The 21,030-nt window shown below is 37.9% G+C and overlaps 1 protein-coding gene across 2 annotated transcripts in view; it reads left to right on the top strand.

The window, feature by feature from the left end:
- LOC105470139 (contactin 1) overlaps positions 1-6,809 on the top strand; it is a 388,425-nt gene extending 381,616 nt beyond the window's left edge. For both annotated transcript variants that reach the window (XM_071071869.1, XM_011721914.3), the window contains exon 24: positions 4,844-6,809. In XM_071071869.1, the coding sequence (XP_070927970.1) occupies positions 4,844-4,920 (77 nt within the window). In that variant the 3' untranslated portion in view covers positions 4,921-6,809. The remainder of the gene's footprint in view (positions 1-4,843) is intronic.
- Positions 6,810-21,030: the final 14,221 nt, after the last annotated feature.

Raw genomic sequence — 21,030 nt, 5'->3', positions numbered from 1 at the left:
CCTTGCATCCCAGGGATGAAGCCCACTTGATCATGGTGGATAAGCTTTTTGATGTGTTGCTGAATCCAGTTTGCCAGTATTTTATTGAGGATTTTTGCATTGATGTTCATCAGGGATATTGGTCTAAAATTCTCTTTATTTGTTGTGTCTCTGCCCGGCTTTGGTATCAGGATGATGTTGGCTTCATAAAATGAGTTAGGGAGGATTCCCTCTTTTTCTATTGATTGGAATAGTTTCAGAAGGAATGGTACCAGCTCCTCCTTGTACCTCTGGTAGAATTCAGCTGTGAATCCATCTGGTCCTGGACTTTTTTTGGTTGGTAGGCTATTAATTATTGCCTCAATTTCAGAGCCTGCTATTGGTGTATTCAGGGATTCAACTTCTTCCTGGTTTAGTCTTGGAAGAGTGTAAGTGTCCAGGAAATTATCCATTTCTTCTAGATTTTCCAGTTTATTTGTGTAGAGGTGTTTATAGTATTCTCTGATGGTAGTTTGTATTTCTGTGGGGTCGGTGGTGATATCCCCTTTATCATTTTTTATTGCGTCGATTTGATTCTTCTCTCTTTTCTTCTTTATTAGTCTTGCTAGCGGTCTGTCAATTTTGTTGATCTTTTCAAAAAACCAACTCCTGGATTCATTGATTTTTTGGAGGGTTTTTTGTGTCTCTATCTCCTTCAGTTCTGCTCTGATCTTAGTTATTTCTTGCCTTCTGCTAGCTTTCGAATGTGTTTGCTCTTGCTTCTCTAGTTCTTTTAATTGCGATGTTAGAGTGTCAATTTTAGATCTTTCCTGATTTCTCTTGTGGGCATTTAGTGCTATAAATTTCCCTCTACACACTGCTTTAAATGTGTCCCAGAAATTCTGGTATGTTGTATCTTTGTTCTCATTGGTTTCAAAGAACATCTTTATTTCTGCCTTCATTTCGTTATGTACCCAGTAGTCATTCAGGAGCAGGTTGTTCAGTTTCCATGTCGTTGAGCGGTTTTGATTGAGTTTCTTAGTCCTGAGTTCTAGTTTGATTGCACTGTGGTCTGAGAGACAGTTTGTTATAATTTCTGTTCTTGTACATTTGCTGAGGAGTGCTTTACTTCCAATTACGTAGTCAATTTTGGAGTAAGTATGATGTGGTGCTGACAAGAATGTATATTCTGTTGATTTGGGGTGGAGAGTTCTATAGATGTCTATTAGGTCTGCTTGCTGCAGAGATGAGTTCAATTCCTGGATATCCTTGTTAACTTTCTGTCTCGTTGATCTGTCTAATGTTGACAGTGGGGTGTTGAAGTCTCCCATTATTAATGTTTGGGAGTCTAAGTCTCTTTGTAAGTCTCTAAGGACTTGCTTTATGAATCTGGGTGCTCCTGTATTGGGTGCATATATATTTAGGATAGTTAGCTCTTCCTGTTGAATTGATCCCTTTACCATTATGTAATGGCCTTCTTTGTCTCTTTTGATCTTTGATGGTTTAAAGTCTGTTTTATCAGAGACTAGTATTGCAACCCCTGCTTTTTTTTGTTCTCCATTTGCTTGGTAAATCTTCCTCCATCCCTTTATTTTGAGCCTATGTATGTCTCTGCATGTGAGATGGGTCTCCTGAATACAGCAGACTGATGGGTCTTGACTCTTTATCCAGTTTGCCAGTCTGTGTCTTTTAATTGGAGCATTTAGTCCATTTACATTTAAGGTTAAGATTGTTATGTGTGAACTTGATCCTGCCATTATGATATTATCTGGTTATTTTGCTCGTTAGTTGATGCAGTTTCTTCCTAGCCTCAATGGTCTTTACATTTTGGCATGTTTTTGCAATGGCTGGTACCGGTTGTTCCTTTCTATGTTTAGTGCTTCCTTCAGGGTCTCTTGTAAGGCAGGCCTAGTGGTGACAAAATCTCTAAGCATTTGCTTATCTGTAAAGGATTTTATTTCTCCTTCACTTATGAAACTTAGTTTGGCTGGATATGAAATTCTGGGTTGAAAATTCTTTTCTTTAAGAATGTTGAATATTGGCCCCCACTCTCTTCTGGCTTGGAGAGTTTCTGCCGAGACATCTGCTGTTAGTCTGATGGGCTTCCCTTTGTGGGTAACCCGACCTTTCTCTCTGGCTGCCCTTAAGATTTTTTCCTTCATTTCAACTTTGGTGAATCTGGCAATTATGTGTCTTGGAGTTGCTCTTCTCGAGGAGTATCTTTGTGGCATTCTCTGTATTTCCTGGATTTGAATGTTGGCCTGCCCTACTAGGTTGGGGAAGTTCTCCTGGATGATATCCTGAAGAGTGTTTTCCAACTTGGTTCCATTTTCCCCCTCACTTTCAGGCACCCCAATCAGACGTAGATTTGGTCTTTTTACATAATCCCATACTTCTTGCAGGCTTTGTTCATTTCTTTTTCTTCTTTTTTCTTTTGGTTTCTCTTCTCGCTTCATTTCATTCATTTGATCCTCAATCGCAGATACTCTTTCTTCCAGTTGATCGAGTCAGTTACTGAAGCTTGTGCATTTGTCACGTATTTCTCGTGTCATGGTTTTCATCTCTTTCATTTCGTTTATGACCTTCTCTGCATTAATTACTGTAGCCATCAATTCTTCCCCTTTTTTTTCAAGAGTTTTAGTTTCTTTGCGCTGGGTACGTAATTCCTCCTTTAGCTTTGAGAAATTTGATGGACTGAAGCCTTCTTCTCTCATCTCGTCAAAGTCATTCTCCGTCTAGCTTTGATCCGTTGCTGGCGATGAGCTGCGCTCCTTTGCCGGGGGAGATGCGCTCTTATTTTTTGAATTTCCAGCTTTTCTGCCCTGCTTCTTCCCCATCTTTGTGGTTTTATCTGCCTCTGGTCTTTGATGATGGTGATGTACTGATGGGGTTTTGGTGTAGGTGTCCTTCCTGTTTGATATTTTTCCTTCTAACAGTCAGGACCCTCAGCTGTAGGTCTGTTGGAGATTGCTTGAGGTCTACTCCAGACCCTGTTTGCCTGGGTATCAGCAGCAGAGGCTGCAGAAGATAGAATATTTCTGAACAGCGAGTGTACCTGTCTGATTCTTGCTTTGGAAGCTTCCTCTCAGGGGTGTACTCCACCCTGTGAGGTGTGGGGTGTCAGACTGCCCCTAGTGGGGGATGTCTCCCAGTTAGGCTACTCAGGGTTCAGGGACCCATTGAGCAGGGAGTCTGTCCCTTCTCAGATCTCAACCTCCGTGTTGGGAGATCCACTGCTCTCTTCAAAGCTGTCAGACAGAGTTGTTTGCGTCTGCAGAGGTTTGGGCTGTGTTTGTTATTGTTTACTGTGCCCTGTCCCCAGAGGTGGAGTCTACAGAGACAGGCAGGTTTCCTTGAGCTGCTGTGAGCTCCACCCAGTTGGAGCTTCCCAGCAGCTTTGTTTACCTACTTAAGCCTCAGCAATGGCGGGCGCCCCTCCCCCAGCCTCGCTGCTGCCTTGCCGGTAGATCACAGACTGCTGTGCTAGCAATGAGGGAGGCTCCGTGGGTGTGGGACCCTCCCGGCCAGGTGTGGGATATGATCTCCTGGTGTGCCTGTTTGCTTAAAGCGCAGTATTGGGGTGGGAGTTACCCGATTTTCCAGGTGTTGTGTGTCTCAGTTCCCCTGGCTAGGAAAAGGGATTCCCTTCCCCCTTGCGCTTCCCAGGTGAGGCAATGCCTCGCCCTGCTTCAGCTCTCGCTGGTCGGGCTGCAGCTGCTGACCAGCACCGATCGTCCGGCACTCCCCAGTGAGATGAACCCAGTACCTCAGTTGAAAATGCAGAAATCACCGGTCTTCTGTGTCGCTCACGCTGGGAGTTGGAGACTGGAGCTGTTCCTATTCGGCCATCTTGCTCCGCCCTCTCTGACTACATTTTTTAGGCCTTCACTCATTCTAGCAGCATGTTGATTGAAGATAGTACCAGCCAGGCATAGTGGCTCATACCTGTAATCCCAGCACTTTGGGAGGCTGAGGCAGGAGGGTCACTTGGGCCCAGGAGTTTGAGGCTGCAGTGAGCTATCACTGAACTACTACACTCCAGGCTGAGCAAGAGAACAAGACTCTGTCTCTTAAAAGATAATAATTAATTTATTAAAAAAGAAAATAGTGCCTAATAGTTGTGGACACTGGGAAGAAAGAGTATGACTTGGTCCTACTTTACAGCAGTTTCTCAAAAATCCTCACAGCAGTTTCTCAAAAGTCCTCATGTCGTCAGGACCCATAAACTTACTTGATTATAGGAGTATCCCTTCTAAGTGTCACCCAAGATATGAAATAAGTCCATAGCATATTATAATACATCATTTCAATTTTTAATTCACAGTATAATATCTCAGGGCAATTGTTCTTTAGGTAAAAATTGAATGAGATTATTTAATATTATCAGAAATACATTACTTTAAATCATTCCATATAAGTGTATAAATGTCTTAAAACCATTGGGATGTGAAATTATGCAAGATCTACCTAGCATACCTATGTTGTCATTATCTCAGGAAAAATTATTTGTATTTTTACTGTTATCTCTTTATCTTATTTTTATAAAGCTTACTTTTTTAACACCTGTATATACGTTTCTTGACCTTTTGCCTTCTGGTAGGAATTTGGGACTGCCACATCATAGGGACAACATACGCATTTGTGATATTATTTTAAATGATTAATTTAATCATGTTGTGTAAACAGTTCACATGATCTCACACACAAAATCTTTGATCAAAAGCTTTTGTTTTCTTAAATCATGTAAGCATAAGAGACTCTGTTTTGTAAAAGGACCCCTTTGTTTTCCAGGGCTATGCAATCTTGCCTTAGCCGAAGCAGACTCAATGAGCAATACTGGCGTTTATCAATGAAATAATATGCACACTTTTGGTTTACCTTGTAGGTGCACCCACCCCATCGCCAAGTCTTCTCGGCTTGCTGCTGCCTGCCCTTGGCATCCTTGTCTACTTGGAATTCTGAATGTGTTGTGATAGCTGCTGTTCCCACCCCAGCTCAGAAGACATCCTTCATCCCTTGGATGACCACAATTCCTTCCAATTTCTGCGGCTCCATCCTAAGCCAAATAAATTATACTTTAACAAACTATTCAACTGATTTACAACTCACATGATGACTGAGGCATTCAGGAACCCCTTCATCCAAAAGAATAAACTTTTAAATGGATATAAATGATTTTTAACTCGTTCCAATATGCCTTATAAACCACTTAACCTGATTCTGTGACAGTTGCATGATTTAACCCAATGGGACAAGTTACAGTGTTCAATTCAATACTATAGGCTGTAGAGTGAAAGTCAAATCACCATATACAGGTGCTTTAAATTTAATAACAAGTTGTGAAATATAATAGAGATTGAATTGTTGGTTGTATGTGGTAAATGTAAGAGTAATACAGTCTCTTGTAATTTCCTCACTGTTTTGGGTACTGCATATTATTGAATGGCCCCTATCATTCTTGACATCTTGAGTTTAAAGTGTAACAAATATTTTGTCATAAATCCCGTTATCAAACCATGAGTTGAAAGATTTTGACTATTGGAAACCAAATTCTAGAACTTACTATCAGTATTTTTATTTTCAAAGTAAATAATTTTCTAAATATTTGATTTTCAGAATCAGTTTTTTAATAGTAAAGTTAACATACCATATAAAGATTTTTTTTTTCACTTTTATATTCTACCCTGAAGTTATTTTATGCTTTTCTTATCAATTTCAAATCTCAAAAATCACAGCTCTTATCTAGAATATCATGATATTGCTATATTTGTTTATATGTGGAATGACAAATTTTGAAAAGTAGAGTGCTTCCTTTTTTATTGAGATGTGACAGTCTTTACACAGTTAGGAATAAGTGACAGTTAAGTGAATATCACAATTACTAGTATCTTGGTTTTTCTGCTTCATTCCTAAGTATTACGTCTCTTTATTGCAGATGTCAGATCAAAAAGTCACCTGTAGGTTGAAAAAGCTACAGCATTCCATTTTGTATAATAATAATAATAATAATAATAATAATAATAATAATAATAATTAGTTTTAAGCTCAATTCCCACTTCAACGCAATACTGAAAATGGGCTAAAAATACCAAATCAATATATTGCTAATGGTACTTTGAAGAGTATGCAAAACTAGAAGGCCAGGAGGAGGCAAATAATATGTCTTTCCAATGGTGTCTCCCAAGTGTTGGTGCTTTGGGTTTTTATAAGTTGTGAAAAGGAAGATGCACATTTATTCATTCTCCATGGTGTGCACGGAAATGTGTTTGAATGTGGATGTAAAAGAAATCGAGTAATAAAGAATTAGCTGGCTCATGAAATAGTGCAATGTTGGATGCTTCAAGAGGTATAATCCTATTTTATTAGCACAGACTTGCTAGCTAATTAGAGTTTATCTTTTTAGAAAGGATACCATACAGGTTCGTAAAAAATATTTACAGGAAGCAAAATAGATCTATTACTACTTTACCCCCCTTTCTTTAATTTGTATAATTTTTGTACTATATATCGATGTGTAAATGTTTAGAGCCTTCATTATGAAAATATCAATAAATATTTCATTAGTTTACATTTAACTCTTTGTTATAAAATGAAACTTTTAAAAATAAGTGAAATGGATGATTTCCCAGTGGAAGTACGTCAACAGTCTTAAGATCATTGCAAGATTTCATAAAATATATAAGTATTTGAAAAAGAAACAAAATGTCTTCATACTTTAGGGAAACGAATACTCTGTATACCTTCTGTACAAATGTTTGTGTTTTCATTGTTACACTTTGGGGTTTTACTTTTGCAATGTGACCCAGGTTGGGCATTTTTATATAATCAACAACTAAACCTTTTGCCAAATGCATGCTTGCCTTTTATTTTCTAATATATGACAATAATGAGCAAAACTGGTTAGATTTTGCATGAAATGGTTCTGAAAGGTAAGAGGAAAACAGACTTTGGAGGTTGTTTAGTTTTGAATTTCTGACAGAGATAAAGTAGTTTAAAATCTCTCGTACACTGATAACTCAAGCTTTTCATTTTCTCATACAGTTGTACAGATTTAACTGGGACCATCAGTTTTAAACTGTTGTCAAGCTAACTAATAATCATCTGCTTTAAGACGCAAGATTCTAAATTAAACTTTATATAGGTATAGATACATCTGTTGTTTCTTTGTATTTCAGGAAAGGTGATAGTAGTTTTATTTGATACTGATAAATATTCAATTGATTTTTTAGTTATTTTTTATCATTTTTTCAATGGAGTAGTATAGGACTGTGCTTTGTCCTTTTTATGAATGAAAAAAAATTAGTATAAAGTAATAAATGTCTTACTGTTACCCAAGAAAGAACAACTGTCCTTTCAATTTACCTCAAGTTTCAATTTATTTTTAGAAGGTTTTCATTACAAGTTCAATAGCAGGAAATAAATATTCTGGTTAAGCAACAGGTCAGTATTTGAAGATACTACAAAAAGTACGCACATAGAAACACACACAGAGTCATTATTACATTGAAATAAGATCACCTGGTAAATAACTTCAACCCATGAAGATGTCAGTGAATATCAGTGTAAACTGAAACACTAAAGCAAGCTGCTAGATGCTAAAAAAAAAAAATGAGACTTTCTAACCCAGAATGAGCTGAGCCTGGAATAGAGGTATCTGCATAATGGCATGAATCTATGGGAGGAGTCTGCTACAGGTAAAGCTTCTGAGTCCTGAGGCAGGCTGGGCCCAGAAAACTGCATCCCATGGCTGCCTGTGTTCTGATAGTGGTTTTGCGTTGGAATTCTCATCTCCCTTCCTGTTTCATGAAGCGTGCTTCGCCTTGGATTCTGGTTTTCCTGTTTGGACATTGTCTCTGTTTCTAGACCTTAAGTATTAGATTATCTCCCTTCTAATATTTTGTATTTGGTATTTGACCTTCGACTGATCCCAGCTCAGATTCTCCAGGCTTTGGGAGATCAAAGCTTCTTTCTGTGAGAGTGTGTTCCATGTTAATGATTCTCAAACCTGGTTGCCCATCGGGATCACCTGGAGAATTAGAAAAATTAAAATGAATTCCCCGGACCCCAGTCCAGATTTATCAAATCAGAATCTGGAGACTGAGCTATATTTTGGAGGGAATATTCAGTACTATCTCATGGGGAGTTGGGTTTGAGGTGTTCATGATCACTGCAGCCTGGATTAACTGATAGTGTCAACCGAAAGAACAACATATTTCAATAGCATGTCTACATAACTTAATATCTCTTAAAAAAAATCCATAACCTTGGCTTGCCTAAAATGCTGATTTGTTTATAATTATTCTTATTTTGTTCTACATCTTAATATCAAAATACAATGCACTTTTTGTCTGGCAAAAATATACCCTACCTTGTTTGTATCCAGACTGCAGACAAAAATGCACCTCAGAAGATTTCTCCTCTAAAGGAATGTGGACTTTTTCGTTTTCCTTCATGATACTTGGAAAATGAATTAAATTTTAATACTTAATTTCCCAAGTCTATCATCTTCTGGAGGTTGCTAATAAAAAAAAAATGATGAAAGCCTCCTCCAAACTTCAGTATTTGTTTCTTCAGAATAGACGTATGATGACTTTGAATGAATTGACTTGTAAACTAGTTTATAGGTTTCACCATTGTTCATCCTATTTTAAAACCAAGTTTCACTTTTCCATTACTAGAAATAAGTCCGCTGCCTGGGGTAATATATATCAGTTCCTACAATGCCATTACTAATTTTGCTCTAGAATTCAGTCAGGCTCATCCTCAAGCACAACTGTGAAGTTAATCCTTTTTCATTCAGGATCATTTTCTTTCACAGATGCTGCCTTGAAAGCAAAGCCAAATATCTTAATCTTTTCTTGCATTTGTTTCCCAGAACTGCAGTAAAAATTACCACAAACTAAGGGGCTTACAGCACATAATTTATTTTCTCACAGTTCTGGGGGCTGTAAGTCTAAAATGAAGGTGTCAGCCTGCCTTCTGGAGACTCTGAAGGAGAATCTGTTCTAAACCCCTCTCTCGTTTCTTTTCATGGTTGCAGGCAGTGCTTGATATTCCTTGGCTTGCAGCTGTAACACTCCGATCTCTACCTCTTGCCACATGGCATATTCCCTGTGTGTCTTGGTGTCCACATTTCTCTCTTTTATCAGGACACCAGTCACTGGATTATGGACCACCTTAATATCCAGCATGACCTCAATTTAATTACATATGCAAAGACACTATTTCTAAATAAGGTCACATTCACAGGTACTGAGTGGACATATATTTTGTCTCAACCTAGTATAGTTCTCATTTCCTCTTTTTAAAACCTGTACGCATCACTCACGCTAATGTGGATATGACTGAAATTCTGCTCTAAGCATCTTTTCAGAAAGCATTTATGTTGATAGTTTACAACAATATGGATGAAACTCAAATGCATTATGCTAAGTGAAAAGAAGCCAGATTCCAAATGCTGTGTGATGCCATTTATAGAACATTCGGAAACAGTCAGAATGCTAGTGGTTGCAAGGAGTTGAGAGGAGTTGGAGGGTCTGACTGCACAGAAGCGGCATGAGGGAACTCTTAGGGGCGATAGAACTGGTTGTGGTGACTGAAATCTATGCATTTGTCAAAACTCACAAAATTGCCCATCAAAAGGGTGAGCTTTACAGTATGTACATTAAAACAACTTTTTTAAAAATGAAATTTTGAAAAGATCATGACCATTGGACAGATCTGTGATAATATTTTAATGCTACCTGTTATTACCTATAAGATCTTGGACAAGAAATATGGCATTCTGAGGTGCAGTTTCCTCTTCTCTAAAATAGGGATAACACTTCTCAATTGTTCAGAATTCTTTTAGTTGCAAATGACAGACACTCAACTCCAATAGCTTTAAGGAAATAGCAAAAAAAGAGTCTATTGGCTCAAATAATGTAGTCTCTAAGATGGAATAGATATAAGGGCTTTAGTAATGTTCTCAGGGTTTCTCTTCATCCATGGATTCTGTATCTCTGGCAGTATATCTTTTTGTGGAAGGAATCCGGGGTGCTGACATTTCCAAACCTACGTCCTCCTGATCAGTGGTCCAAAAGTATTAGAGCCTCTCTCACTCTGACTCAGCATACATAGGAAATCTCAGTGAAGACTCAGATTATTCCCAGGAATGTAGTACATTTTATTTGCCACTTTGGATAGCCTGTCTACCCTTCTGGGTAGTGAAATGGTGGCACAAACATTGTAATAGAAATATCCACCGGCCAGGCATGGTGGCTCATGCCTGTAATCCCAGCACATTGGGAGGCTGAGGGTGGATCATCTGAGGTCAGGAATTTGAGACCAGCCTGGCCAACATGGTGGAACCCCACCTCTACTAAAAATACAAAAAATCAGCTGGGCGTGGTGGTGTGTGCCTGTAATCCCAGATACTCAGGAGGCTGAGGCAGGAGAATTACTTGAACCGTGAGGGTGGAGGTTGCAGTGAGCTGACACCATGCCACCACTGCACTCCAGCCTGGGTGACAGAATGCGACTCTGTCTCAAAAAAAAAAAAAAAAAAATCCCACCAGGACTAGATGGAGTGGAGAAGGATGTTCCCCTAGAAGAAATATCAGATGCCTGTCAGCACGAAAACCCTCCTTTTACCACATCTCAAATGTACACTATTCCTGGTGATGAAAGGTGAGGGGAAACTATGGTCAATCAGTCCCATCTACAGTGCTTTTATTATTTCTAAGAATGACATGAATATTCAACTATAGTACAAGTTTCCAAGGGACTTCAAAACTTCATTAGAAAAGCTTATCCACATTACACAATCACTTCAAGTAATCACAGGGAAGGGACGTGTCACATTAAAGTGTTGCAAACACATGCACTATTTTAAGTGAACTATATTCATTATTCACAAAACCTCAGTGGCATATAACAGTAAAAACTGCTCACACATTTGAACAGCAGTAGGTCAGATATGTGGCTTTGCTTATCTGAACTGAACTCCCTCACATGTTCAGGAGTCAGTTGACTGTCAGTTGTCCAAAGCTGCCCTTAGATGGGGCCTTTAGGGTAACTTGGCTCCGTTTCACTTTTCTCCCGTTCTCCAGCAGGCTAGACCTGGCACGTTCTCACAGCTGACAGAGGTGCAAGAAAGCGTGTGGAAACATGTAGCTACTCTCTCAAACTTTTGTTTGCCTCATGTCTGCTAACATCCTATTGATCAAATCGAGTCATATTATAAACCCGGAACCAAGAGGCATGGTAGGTCACCCACATATGCGGGTGGGCATTTTAAAAGTACAGCAGAGGATGTGGACATAGGAAGTATTGAAGAATTGGAGCCACATGATATAATCTGCCACAGATACTTACCAAATTCCACTGGCTCTAAGAGGCCATCAATTTTACTATTAAAAAAGAAAAAATATTTATAATTAAACTATAACACAATGCTTGTTTATCATGTAGAATTGTTATTCTTATTGAAACAGCTATTTATTTGTACATGTTTTTATGATGTTATACTCATGCATAGGCAACAAAGAAGCTATACAAAAATTGTGCTAAGATAGTCTGACAAATTCTTTACATTTAGAATAAGCCTCATAAATCGCTCCTAAACTTTCAGTAGTTGATATTTGTATTTTGTTACAAAATGTCATATTTTGGTGGTAGTGGTGTCTACATCATTACTTAAAGGATGCTCCAATATTTCTTTCAAGCTTCTGATGCCTATTCTGCCAGTGTTTTCTCAATCTTACCAGTCATCAACAGAAAGTTATTGTGGCCATTGAAAAAAATATGTTCATAAACTCTTCTCTTCAAGAGGTGGAAAGTAATTCTGGTCCCCTTGAGAGTGGGCTGAATTTAATGAATCACCTCTAGGGAATGGGATAAAGCAGAACTGACAGTGGAGGACTTTGGAAACTAGGTCATTAAAAGCCAGTGTGGTCTCCATCTTAATCATTCTCTCTCTCTCTCTCTCTCTCTCTTAGATCAATGGCTCTTTGAGAAGCCAGCTGTTATATTCTAAGGGAATTCAGCCAGCCCTGTGGAGATATTCATATAGTGAGAAACTGATACCTCCTGCCAGCATCCCTGTGAGTGAGCCATCTTGCAAGCATATCAGCCTGTCAAGCCTTCAGATGAATACAGTCTAGGCTGAAAGTCTAACTGCCATATAATGAAACACCTTGAGCTAGAATCGCCCAAACGTCTGCTCCCGGGTTTATGACCTTCAGGAACTATCTGAGATAGTAATAATTTGTTGTTTTAAGGCACTATATTTTGGAGTAATTTATTACATAGTAATAGATAACTGTACAATTGGCATATGATTAAGACTCTTAAGTGACTTGTTGACAATTTTTTTTTCTTTTTTTAATTATACTTTAAGTTCTAGGGTACATGTGCACAATGTGCAGGTTTGTTATATATGTATACATGTGCCATGTTGGTGTGCTGTACCCATTAACTCGTCATTTACATTAGTTATATCTCTAATGCTATCCCTCCCCACCCCTCCCCACAATAGGACCCGGTGTGTGATGTTCCCCTTCCTGTGTCCAAGTGATCTCATTGTTCAATTCCCACCTATGAGTGAGAACATGCGGTATTTGGTTTTCTGTTCTTTTGATAGTTTGCTGAGAATGATGGTTTCCAGCTGCATCTATGCCCCTACAAAGGACATGAACTCATCCTTTTTTATGGCTGCATAGTAGTCCATGGTGTATATGTGCCACATTTTCTTTTTTTTTTTTTTTTTTTTGAGACGGACTCTCGCTCTGTCGCCCAGGCTGGAGTGCAGTGGCCGGATCTCAGCTCACTGCAAGCTCCGCCTCCCGGGTTTACGCCATTCTCCTGCCTCAGCCTCCTGAGTAGCTGGGACTACAGGCGCCCACCACCTCGCCCGGCTAGTTTTTTTTTTTTTTTTGTATTTTTAGTAGAGACGGGGTTTCACCGTGTTAGCCAGGATGATGCCACATTTTCTTAATCCAGTCTGTCACTGATGGACATTTGGGTTGATTCCAAGTCTTTGCTATTGTGAATAGTGCTGCAATAAACATACGTGTGCATGTGTCTTTATAGCAGCATGACTTATAATCCTTTGAGTATATCCCCAGTAATGGGATGGCTGGGTCAAATGGTATTTCTAGTTCTAGATCCTTGAGGAATCGCCACACTGGTTTCCACCATTTTAAGCAAATGAATTTGTCTAATTTGACCAATAGAAATAACAAAGGTAACCCTATATGCCCAACTACTCTATTTTCATCTATTTCTGTATGCTATAATGATTTAATTTCAATGCTGAATTATAAGACACTTAAAAAGCATTCAAACTCATGTGTTATCTGCAAAATATTTCCAACTCAATTGAAGTAATGATGATATAAACAGTTATGATAAGGTGACTTATGTGTAGGCAATAACAACTCTGCCATAGTTGTCTCCTGGCTAACAGCAATTGAAAGATACCATTAATTTTAAGATGTATCCTATTTTAAGAGATGTTAACATATTTTTAAAATGTGTGCACTAGAAATATGGTAAGTAACAGTTCTTATGAACACTTGCAGCTTCTTTGACTAAATTTAGGGTAAAGAAGATGAAAGTTATATCTAGGTTAGGATGTTGAAGAGTAATTGGTTTACTGAAGATGCAAGACTCCAGTTTAGCTGTCTGGGACCCAATGGGAACTGAGATGAGCATGGCTGTCCAGGGAAATAGTTTTTATTTTTACAGCTATCATAAAGGCAACAGCTCAAAGAATTCTGTCTAACTCAACTGTTTCACTATTTCTTTACATCTTCACACATTAGTACAAGCCCATGCATGAAATAAGGACTCAATACATATATAGTGAATGGATTGTTGAATAAAAAACAGAGGTTTTAGATTTTCAGTGTTAGATTAGCATATTTTCTAGAAATATTTTTATGTTACTTGGTTGATAATTTGCTTATTTCACATATTCTAATATCGTGAGAACTCTTTACTAAAATAACAATCGGTTTTTGACAATGCTATGTTTACAGGTTTATGTCTGTAAAAAATTGTAGGTGGAGAAAAGGCTCATTGAAGGATGATCACTAAAGAGGAAGAAATTTATCTACAGTTGTACACCCAGGACATATCCAGGACCTCCTCTTCTGAGTATTGTTTCTGCAACATTTCATTTCTAAATGTTTGCACCACAGGAGTGCTAGATCATATTAACATAAGCAATAATACTCTACAGTTTGTGGCACACACTAATGCACTATGCACAATGTCTCATCTATTATTTATTTTTATGTATTTATGTATATATTTTATTATGTGTTTCTCTATTTTAACTCCAATCCCACATCACACCATGCTTTCACTGTCATGTATTCAATGCTTGTCCTTTCAATTAATCTTTATTTTATTTATATACTATTACATGAACAATAAATAGGATTCATATATTTGGTTTTATTTATATAAATTATATTTTGCTGCATATTCTATTTGGCTTCATAGCTCTTTTGGTTAACATTACTTTTTCTGATATATCTATATGTATGTCTAGTTTATTCCTCTGGTTAATTTTGGTACATTTTATCCCTTTGTTCCCATTCTGTTTTATAATCTCCCCACTAGAGATAATTTTACAGTAAACATTTATTTGCATGCTTCTTTATGTACCTCTATGGGAATTTTTCTGGCATATAAATTCAGTAATAGAATTGCTAGATTATTGTACATGTGAATAATATATTATTTATCATGCATATTCACTCATTCAACAGCATACTTCTTTTCGTGTTAAGGATACAGCAATGAGAAAAATTAAGTCATACCAATTTGAAAAAGGTGGCTCTAATTTTTCACTTCTTTCAACAGTTGAGGATTTCCATTTTCTCATCCAAGCTTGATATTATATAGATATAAAATTTAGCCAATCTGGTCATGTATACAGTGTTTTAGTTTACATTTCTCTGATTACTAAATGTTCTTACCACCTCTTTGTATAATTATTACTTATATATTTTTCTTTTGTGAATTGTCTGGTCATAACAAAACATTTTAACATTCTATAGAAATCTTAAACATACACATACTGATATGGTTTGGCTATGTCCCCTCCCAAATCACATCTTGAACTGTAGTTCCCATAAACCCACATGTCATGGGAGGGACCCAGTGGGAGGTAATTGAATCATAGGGGCAGGTTTTTCCTGTGCTACTCTCCTGATAGTGAATGGGTCTCATGTGATCTGATGGTTTTATAAAGGGCAGTTCCCCTGCATATAGTCTCTTGCCTGCCACCATGTAAGATATGCCTTTGCTCCTCCTTCACCTTCTGTCATGATTGGGAAGCCTCCCCAGCCATATGGAACTGTGAATTGATTAAACCCCTTTTTCTTTATAATTTACCCAGTCTCAGGTATTTCTTCATAGCAGTGTGAAAATGGACTAATACACTAAATTGGTACCAGTAGAGTGGGGTACTATAAGGATATCCAAAAATGTAGAAATGACTTTGAAACTGGGTAACAGGCAGAGGCTTGAACAATTTGGAGGGCTCAGAAAAAGACAGGAAAGTGTGGGAAAGTTTGGAACTTCCTAGAGATTTAAGGAATAGCTTTGACCGAAATGCTAATAGTGATATGGACAATGAAGGCCAGGCAGAGGTGGTCTCAGATGGAGATGTGGAATAAAGGTGACTGCTGCTATATTTTAGCAAAAAGACTAGTGGCATTTGCCCCTGCCCTAGAGATCTGTGGAACTTTAACTTGAGAGACATGAGTTAGGGTATCTGGTGGAAGAAATGTCTAAGCATTCAAGAGGTGACTTGGGTGCTGTTAAAAGCATTCAGTTTTATGTATTCACAAAGATATGGTTTGGAATTGAAACTTATATTTAAAAGGAAAGCCAAGCATAAAAGTTTATAAAATTTGCAGCCTGACAATACAATAGAAAAGAAAAATGCATCTTCTGAGGAAAAATTCAAGCTGACTGCAGAAAATTGCATAACAAGGAGTCAATTGTTAATCACAAGACAATGGAGAAACTGTCTCCAGTGCATGTCAGAGGTCTTCATGGCAGTCCCATCTATCACAAGCTGGTAGGCCTAGGAGGAAAAAATGATTTTGTGGGCTGGGCCAACAGCTTTGCTGCTCTGTGTAGCCTCAAGACTACATCCCAGCATGGCTAAAAGGGGTCAATGCACAGCTCAGGCCAGTGCTTCAGAGGATGCAAGGACCAAGCCTTGGTGGTTTCCATATGGTGTTGGGCCTGCAGGTACACAGAAGTCAAGAATTGAGGTTTGGGAACCTCTGCCTGGATTTCAGGGGATGTATGGAAACACCTGGATATCCAGGCAGTAGTGTGTTGCAGGGGCAAAGCCCTCATGGAGAACCTTTGCTAGGGCAGTGCAGAAGGGAAATCTGGGGTAGGAGCCCCCACACAGAGTCTATACTAGGGCACTGCCTAGTGGAGCTGTGAGAAGAGGACCACCATCCTCCAGACCCCAGAATAGTAGATCCATTGGCAGCTTGCAACATGTGCCTAGAAAAGCCACAGACACTCAATGCCAGCCTGGGAAAGCATCCAGAAGGGGGCTATATTCTGCAAAGCCATATGGTCCCAAGGATCATGGGAACCCACCTCTTACATCAGCCTGACCCGGATGTGAGACCTGGAGTCAAAGGAGATCATTTTGGAGCTTTAAGGTGTGATGGCCCTGCTGCATTCTGGACTTGTGTGGGACTTGTAGCCCCTTTTCTGGGTCAATGTCTCCTATTTGAAATGGGTGTATTTACCCAATGCTTGGATCTCCACTGTATCTAGGAAGTAACTAACTTGCTTTTGTTTTTACAAGCTCATAGGTGGAAGGGTACTTTCCTTGTCTCAGATGAGACTTTGGACTGTGGACTTTTGAGTTAATGCTGAAATGAGTTAAGACTTTGAGGAACTGTTGGAAAGGCATAATTTGTTTTGAAATGTGAGGACATCAGATTTGGGAGGGGCTGGGGCAAAATAATATGGTTTGGCTGTGTCAGCATCCAAATCTTATCTTGATTTGAAGTTTCCATAATCCCCACATGTCATGGGAGACAACCAGTGGGAGGTAATTGAATCATAGGGCGGTTTTTTTCCTGTAATGTTCTCATGATAGTGAATAAGTATCACAAGATCTGATGGATTTATGAAGGGCGTTTCCCCTACACATGCTGTCCTGCCTGCTGCCCTGTAAGATGTGCCTTTGCTCCTCCTTTGCCTTCCACCATGATTGTGAGGCCTCCCCAGCCACGTGGAACTGTGAGTCCATTAAACCTCTTTTTCTTTATAAATTACGCAGTCTCAGGTATTTCTTCTTAGCAGTATGAACATGGACTAATGCACATATCTTATGAGCAAGCGATTTCACTTATGGGTATATATGATAGAAAAATGTGTGCATATGTGCACCAAGTATCAGAATGTTCATGATAACACTGTTCATAATAGCTCAAATTTAAAATCGACCTAAATGCCCATCAATAATAGCTTAGATAAATACACTGTGGTATTGTGTTAGTCAAGTTCTCCAGAGAAACAGAATGAATAGGATAGAAAATAGATAGATGAAAGATAGATAGAGGGACAGAGATTTATTACGAGAGACTGGCTCGCATGATTATGAAGTCCCCCTATTTCCTATCTGCAAGCTAAAGGCCCAGGAAATGTAGTGGTACAGTTCCAGTTCAGAAGTGCTGATATCAGGGCAGGAAGTGATGGATATCCCAGCTCCAACAGAGAGAGTAAATTCACCCTTCCTCTACCTCTTTGTTCTGCTTAGGCCTTCAACAGGTTGGATGATGCCCAGCCACACTGGTGAAGACCATCTTCTTTTCTCAGTCTACTGATTTAAATGCTAATCTCTTCAGGAAACATCCTCAATGGCATATCCAGAAATAATGTTTTGGCAGCTATCTGGGCATCCCTTGGCCCAGTCAAACTGGCACATAAAATTAACCATGACAGGTAACTTTCATATAATAAAATATTATACAACAATGAATATGTAGAGCCTATTACTACATTCAACAGGAATGTATCTTACATACATAAATAGGATGGAGAAGCCAAACGCAAAATAATACGTGCTGGAAGATTACTTTTTAAAAGTTCAAGGACAGCAATTGCCATGGTTTGATCACTACACATTTGAGCACATATCAAAATATTACACATACCCCCAAAATATGTACAACTATTATATATCAATAAAAAGTATAAGAACAGGAAAAATGGGTCTATTTAATTAGAAGTCAGGATATTGGTTATATTTGGAAAGGCAGGTGAGAGTAGTGACTGTCAGGGAGTGTGAAGGGACTTCTAGGGAGATGGCTTTTCCTAATCTGGGTGGTAATTGCACTGTGTGAAAATTCATTAAGTTTTACACTTATGACTTGCGCAGTTTTATATATATCCATGTTATGTTTCAATAAGATACTAAAAATTCACTAAACCTATTTGTACATAACTCTGCATTTCTAATTATGTCCTAAGGTAAAATTGTTAGAATAGGGAGTGTGACTATTTCATACACATATGTCCTACAAGGGACTTATAAAAGTTATTATTCTTGGTTAACAGGAAATGCAGATGACTAAAGAACAAATTATAATCAAGTGTGGTAAGTCCTATGATAGGGAAGATTTAAGATGCTTTGAAAATGAAGTGGGCTTGGCAACAGCAGTCTAGGAACCAGGAGAAGTTTCTCAGAGGGAACGATGGATATGAGACTACCTGAAAAGAAAAAAGCCTGGGTATTACATGGGGACCAACGAGGAGAAGAAGGTGCCAAGCAAAAAGAAAGGCACTATGAAGGCACCAAATTGAGAGAAGCCTAGTGAGGCTCAGAGTTTCTAAGAAGGACAGTATGGCTGCAGTATGAGAATTGAGGCCAGAGTGACGGACAAAAGTGGATGGTGAGAGCTTTACAGACCCCACCAAAACAAAACAAAACAAAACAAAACAAAACAAAACAAAACAAAACAAACCTGTGCTTCATCTAACAAGTAATAGGCCACCTTGGAGGGCAAACAAATGGTGAAATAATAATGTTTGCCTTTTATACCTAATTCAGACTACAGTGGAGGACAGCTTAATGCATGTTAGTCTGTAAAGTAAAAATCCGAAACATCATCATGACTCTACAAAAGACTTGCTGAGATAAGCAGAAATAGGTTATATTACTTAAAAGTTTCTCTCTCTAATATTTCATTGTTTATAAATGATGAGACTCTCCTTTAGAGAATATTGTCGTATAAATAATTTAAAAATGGATAGATTAACATTTCCTTCCTCAATTAATCTGTTGTGGCCAGAAACATTGACTGACTACTTATTTATTCTCCATTTCCAAAACCAGTTATTGGGATGAAAACTACTGGTATCGAGTGCTTTGTAAATTAGCAAAAGTACAAGCTGTCTGATGAATTGTAGATTTCTATATAATTATCTTTCTTGCCTTTAAACGAGTGTCCCTTAAATTTTAGGAAATCATAGCTGAAATCAAATCAATCAATTCAAAAATCGCAAGCTATTCAGTCGACTAAAATTATTATTAAAATGTTATTTAAATATATACAATGTAAAATCAATTATAAACTTCTTGTTCTTGTAACTCATACCAAAGCAAATTTAAAAATAAAACAAAGATACAAGGCTAGTAATATTAAAATTAATAACTGATTTAATATGACTATTGATGTTGTTTTGCTGAAATTAATTTGCTGCCCATGGGCCTAGATATTTGAATCCTTCCACAATATTTTTCTATCCTAGTTTTTGGCAGACAGTGCTGACATTTGGGCATCACTTAGTGCAAAATCATTATTTACCATTAAGTTCACATCTGTTCCTTTCTTATTAACCAGAAATTGTACCAATGAAGTTGGCACTTGTCACCAATGAAATTGTAAATACATACTCTAGGAATACAATTATAGGAAACATTTAGTTTCATTTAGAAGATCCAGAATACGCCTGTGTTATTTTTAAAGATATCAGACAAATATAATCACCAAATGATCAGAAGTTTTAAATTGTCCTTAGAACTCTCAGAGTTTGTGGGAAGCAGGTTCTTAGACCAGAACCAGGTTGAGGAACCCTAAATTAAGTCGTGATAGGCAACAGTTAAAATGCAAATATTATTTGTAAAGAATAGCACAGGCAAACTTTTCACACCTTAACTCAAAATAATTTGATAAGAGAAGGGCTTTGAAGAAAAGGAAATACAACATTTTTGGCTTCACTCAGGGATTAGGAAGTGGTCAATATTTAAAGCATTTGTAGTGGCCTGAAGCTTTCAGAACGTGCTAAAATTACAGAGTTCACAGTGATTATAATCTAGGATAAAGAAGGTGATTAAAGAGGGACTGAGGAAGAATATAAAGCATAATGTGAATATCTAATAAAATTATTCTTAATATTAGTAAATACAGATACAGTTACACTTTTCATTTCAGATACACTTGTGTAGAATTAAAGTTATTCAGGAAAGTAAAGAGGCAGATTTAGAAAATGACATCAGGCCCCAACAGGATTGTGTACCTTGCTAATGCAAGCAAGCTCTCAGATAAGACTGACTGATTGACATTTTTGGCACTTGAGACACTATTGATCCTGTATATTCATGACTTTCTCTTACTTGAATTTTAACTCCTGTTCTTAAAAAAGTAATCTTATTATGGCTTGGCAGATTGCTTATTTCTGAAATGGCTCCTATGGCATGAAATGGCATAATCTAAGCAATCCAGTTTGGGAGGAATTGAAAAACCACTTGAAAAATCTTGGAAAACACAGCAGCTCTTCGAAAAAAAATTTACTAGAAGATTTAAATGATAGAGTGGAATCCCAGATCTAGAGATATTGACCTAAATAAATGATCCTTGTGAATTTCAGGTTTGTTCACTCTAATAGGAGGGAGTTTACATAAATAATTACTGGCTCAACCTCTCTGTATCATCAAATCAAGCAGAAAGAGAAATCTCCTCCAACTTGTATCCCAAAGTTCTATAATATTAATATTAAACAAAAAGACAAATAAATTACGTCCCCCTTTAATTA

Source organism: Macaca nemestrina, chromosome 10 (genome assembly GCF_043159975.1).
Source record: "Macaca nemestrina isolate mMacNem1 chromosome 10, mMacNem.hap1, whole genome shotgun sequence".
Classification (NCBI taxonomy): domain Eukaryota; kingdom Metazoa; phylum Chordata; class Mammalia; order Primates; family Cercopithecidae; genus Macaca; species Macaca nemestrina.
The sequence above is the reverse complement of the archived record's forward strand: the minus strand, read 5'-3'. Positions and strand labels throughout refer to the sequence as shown.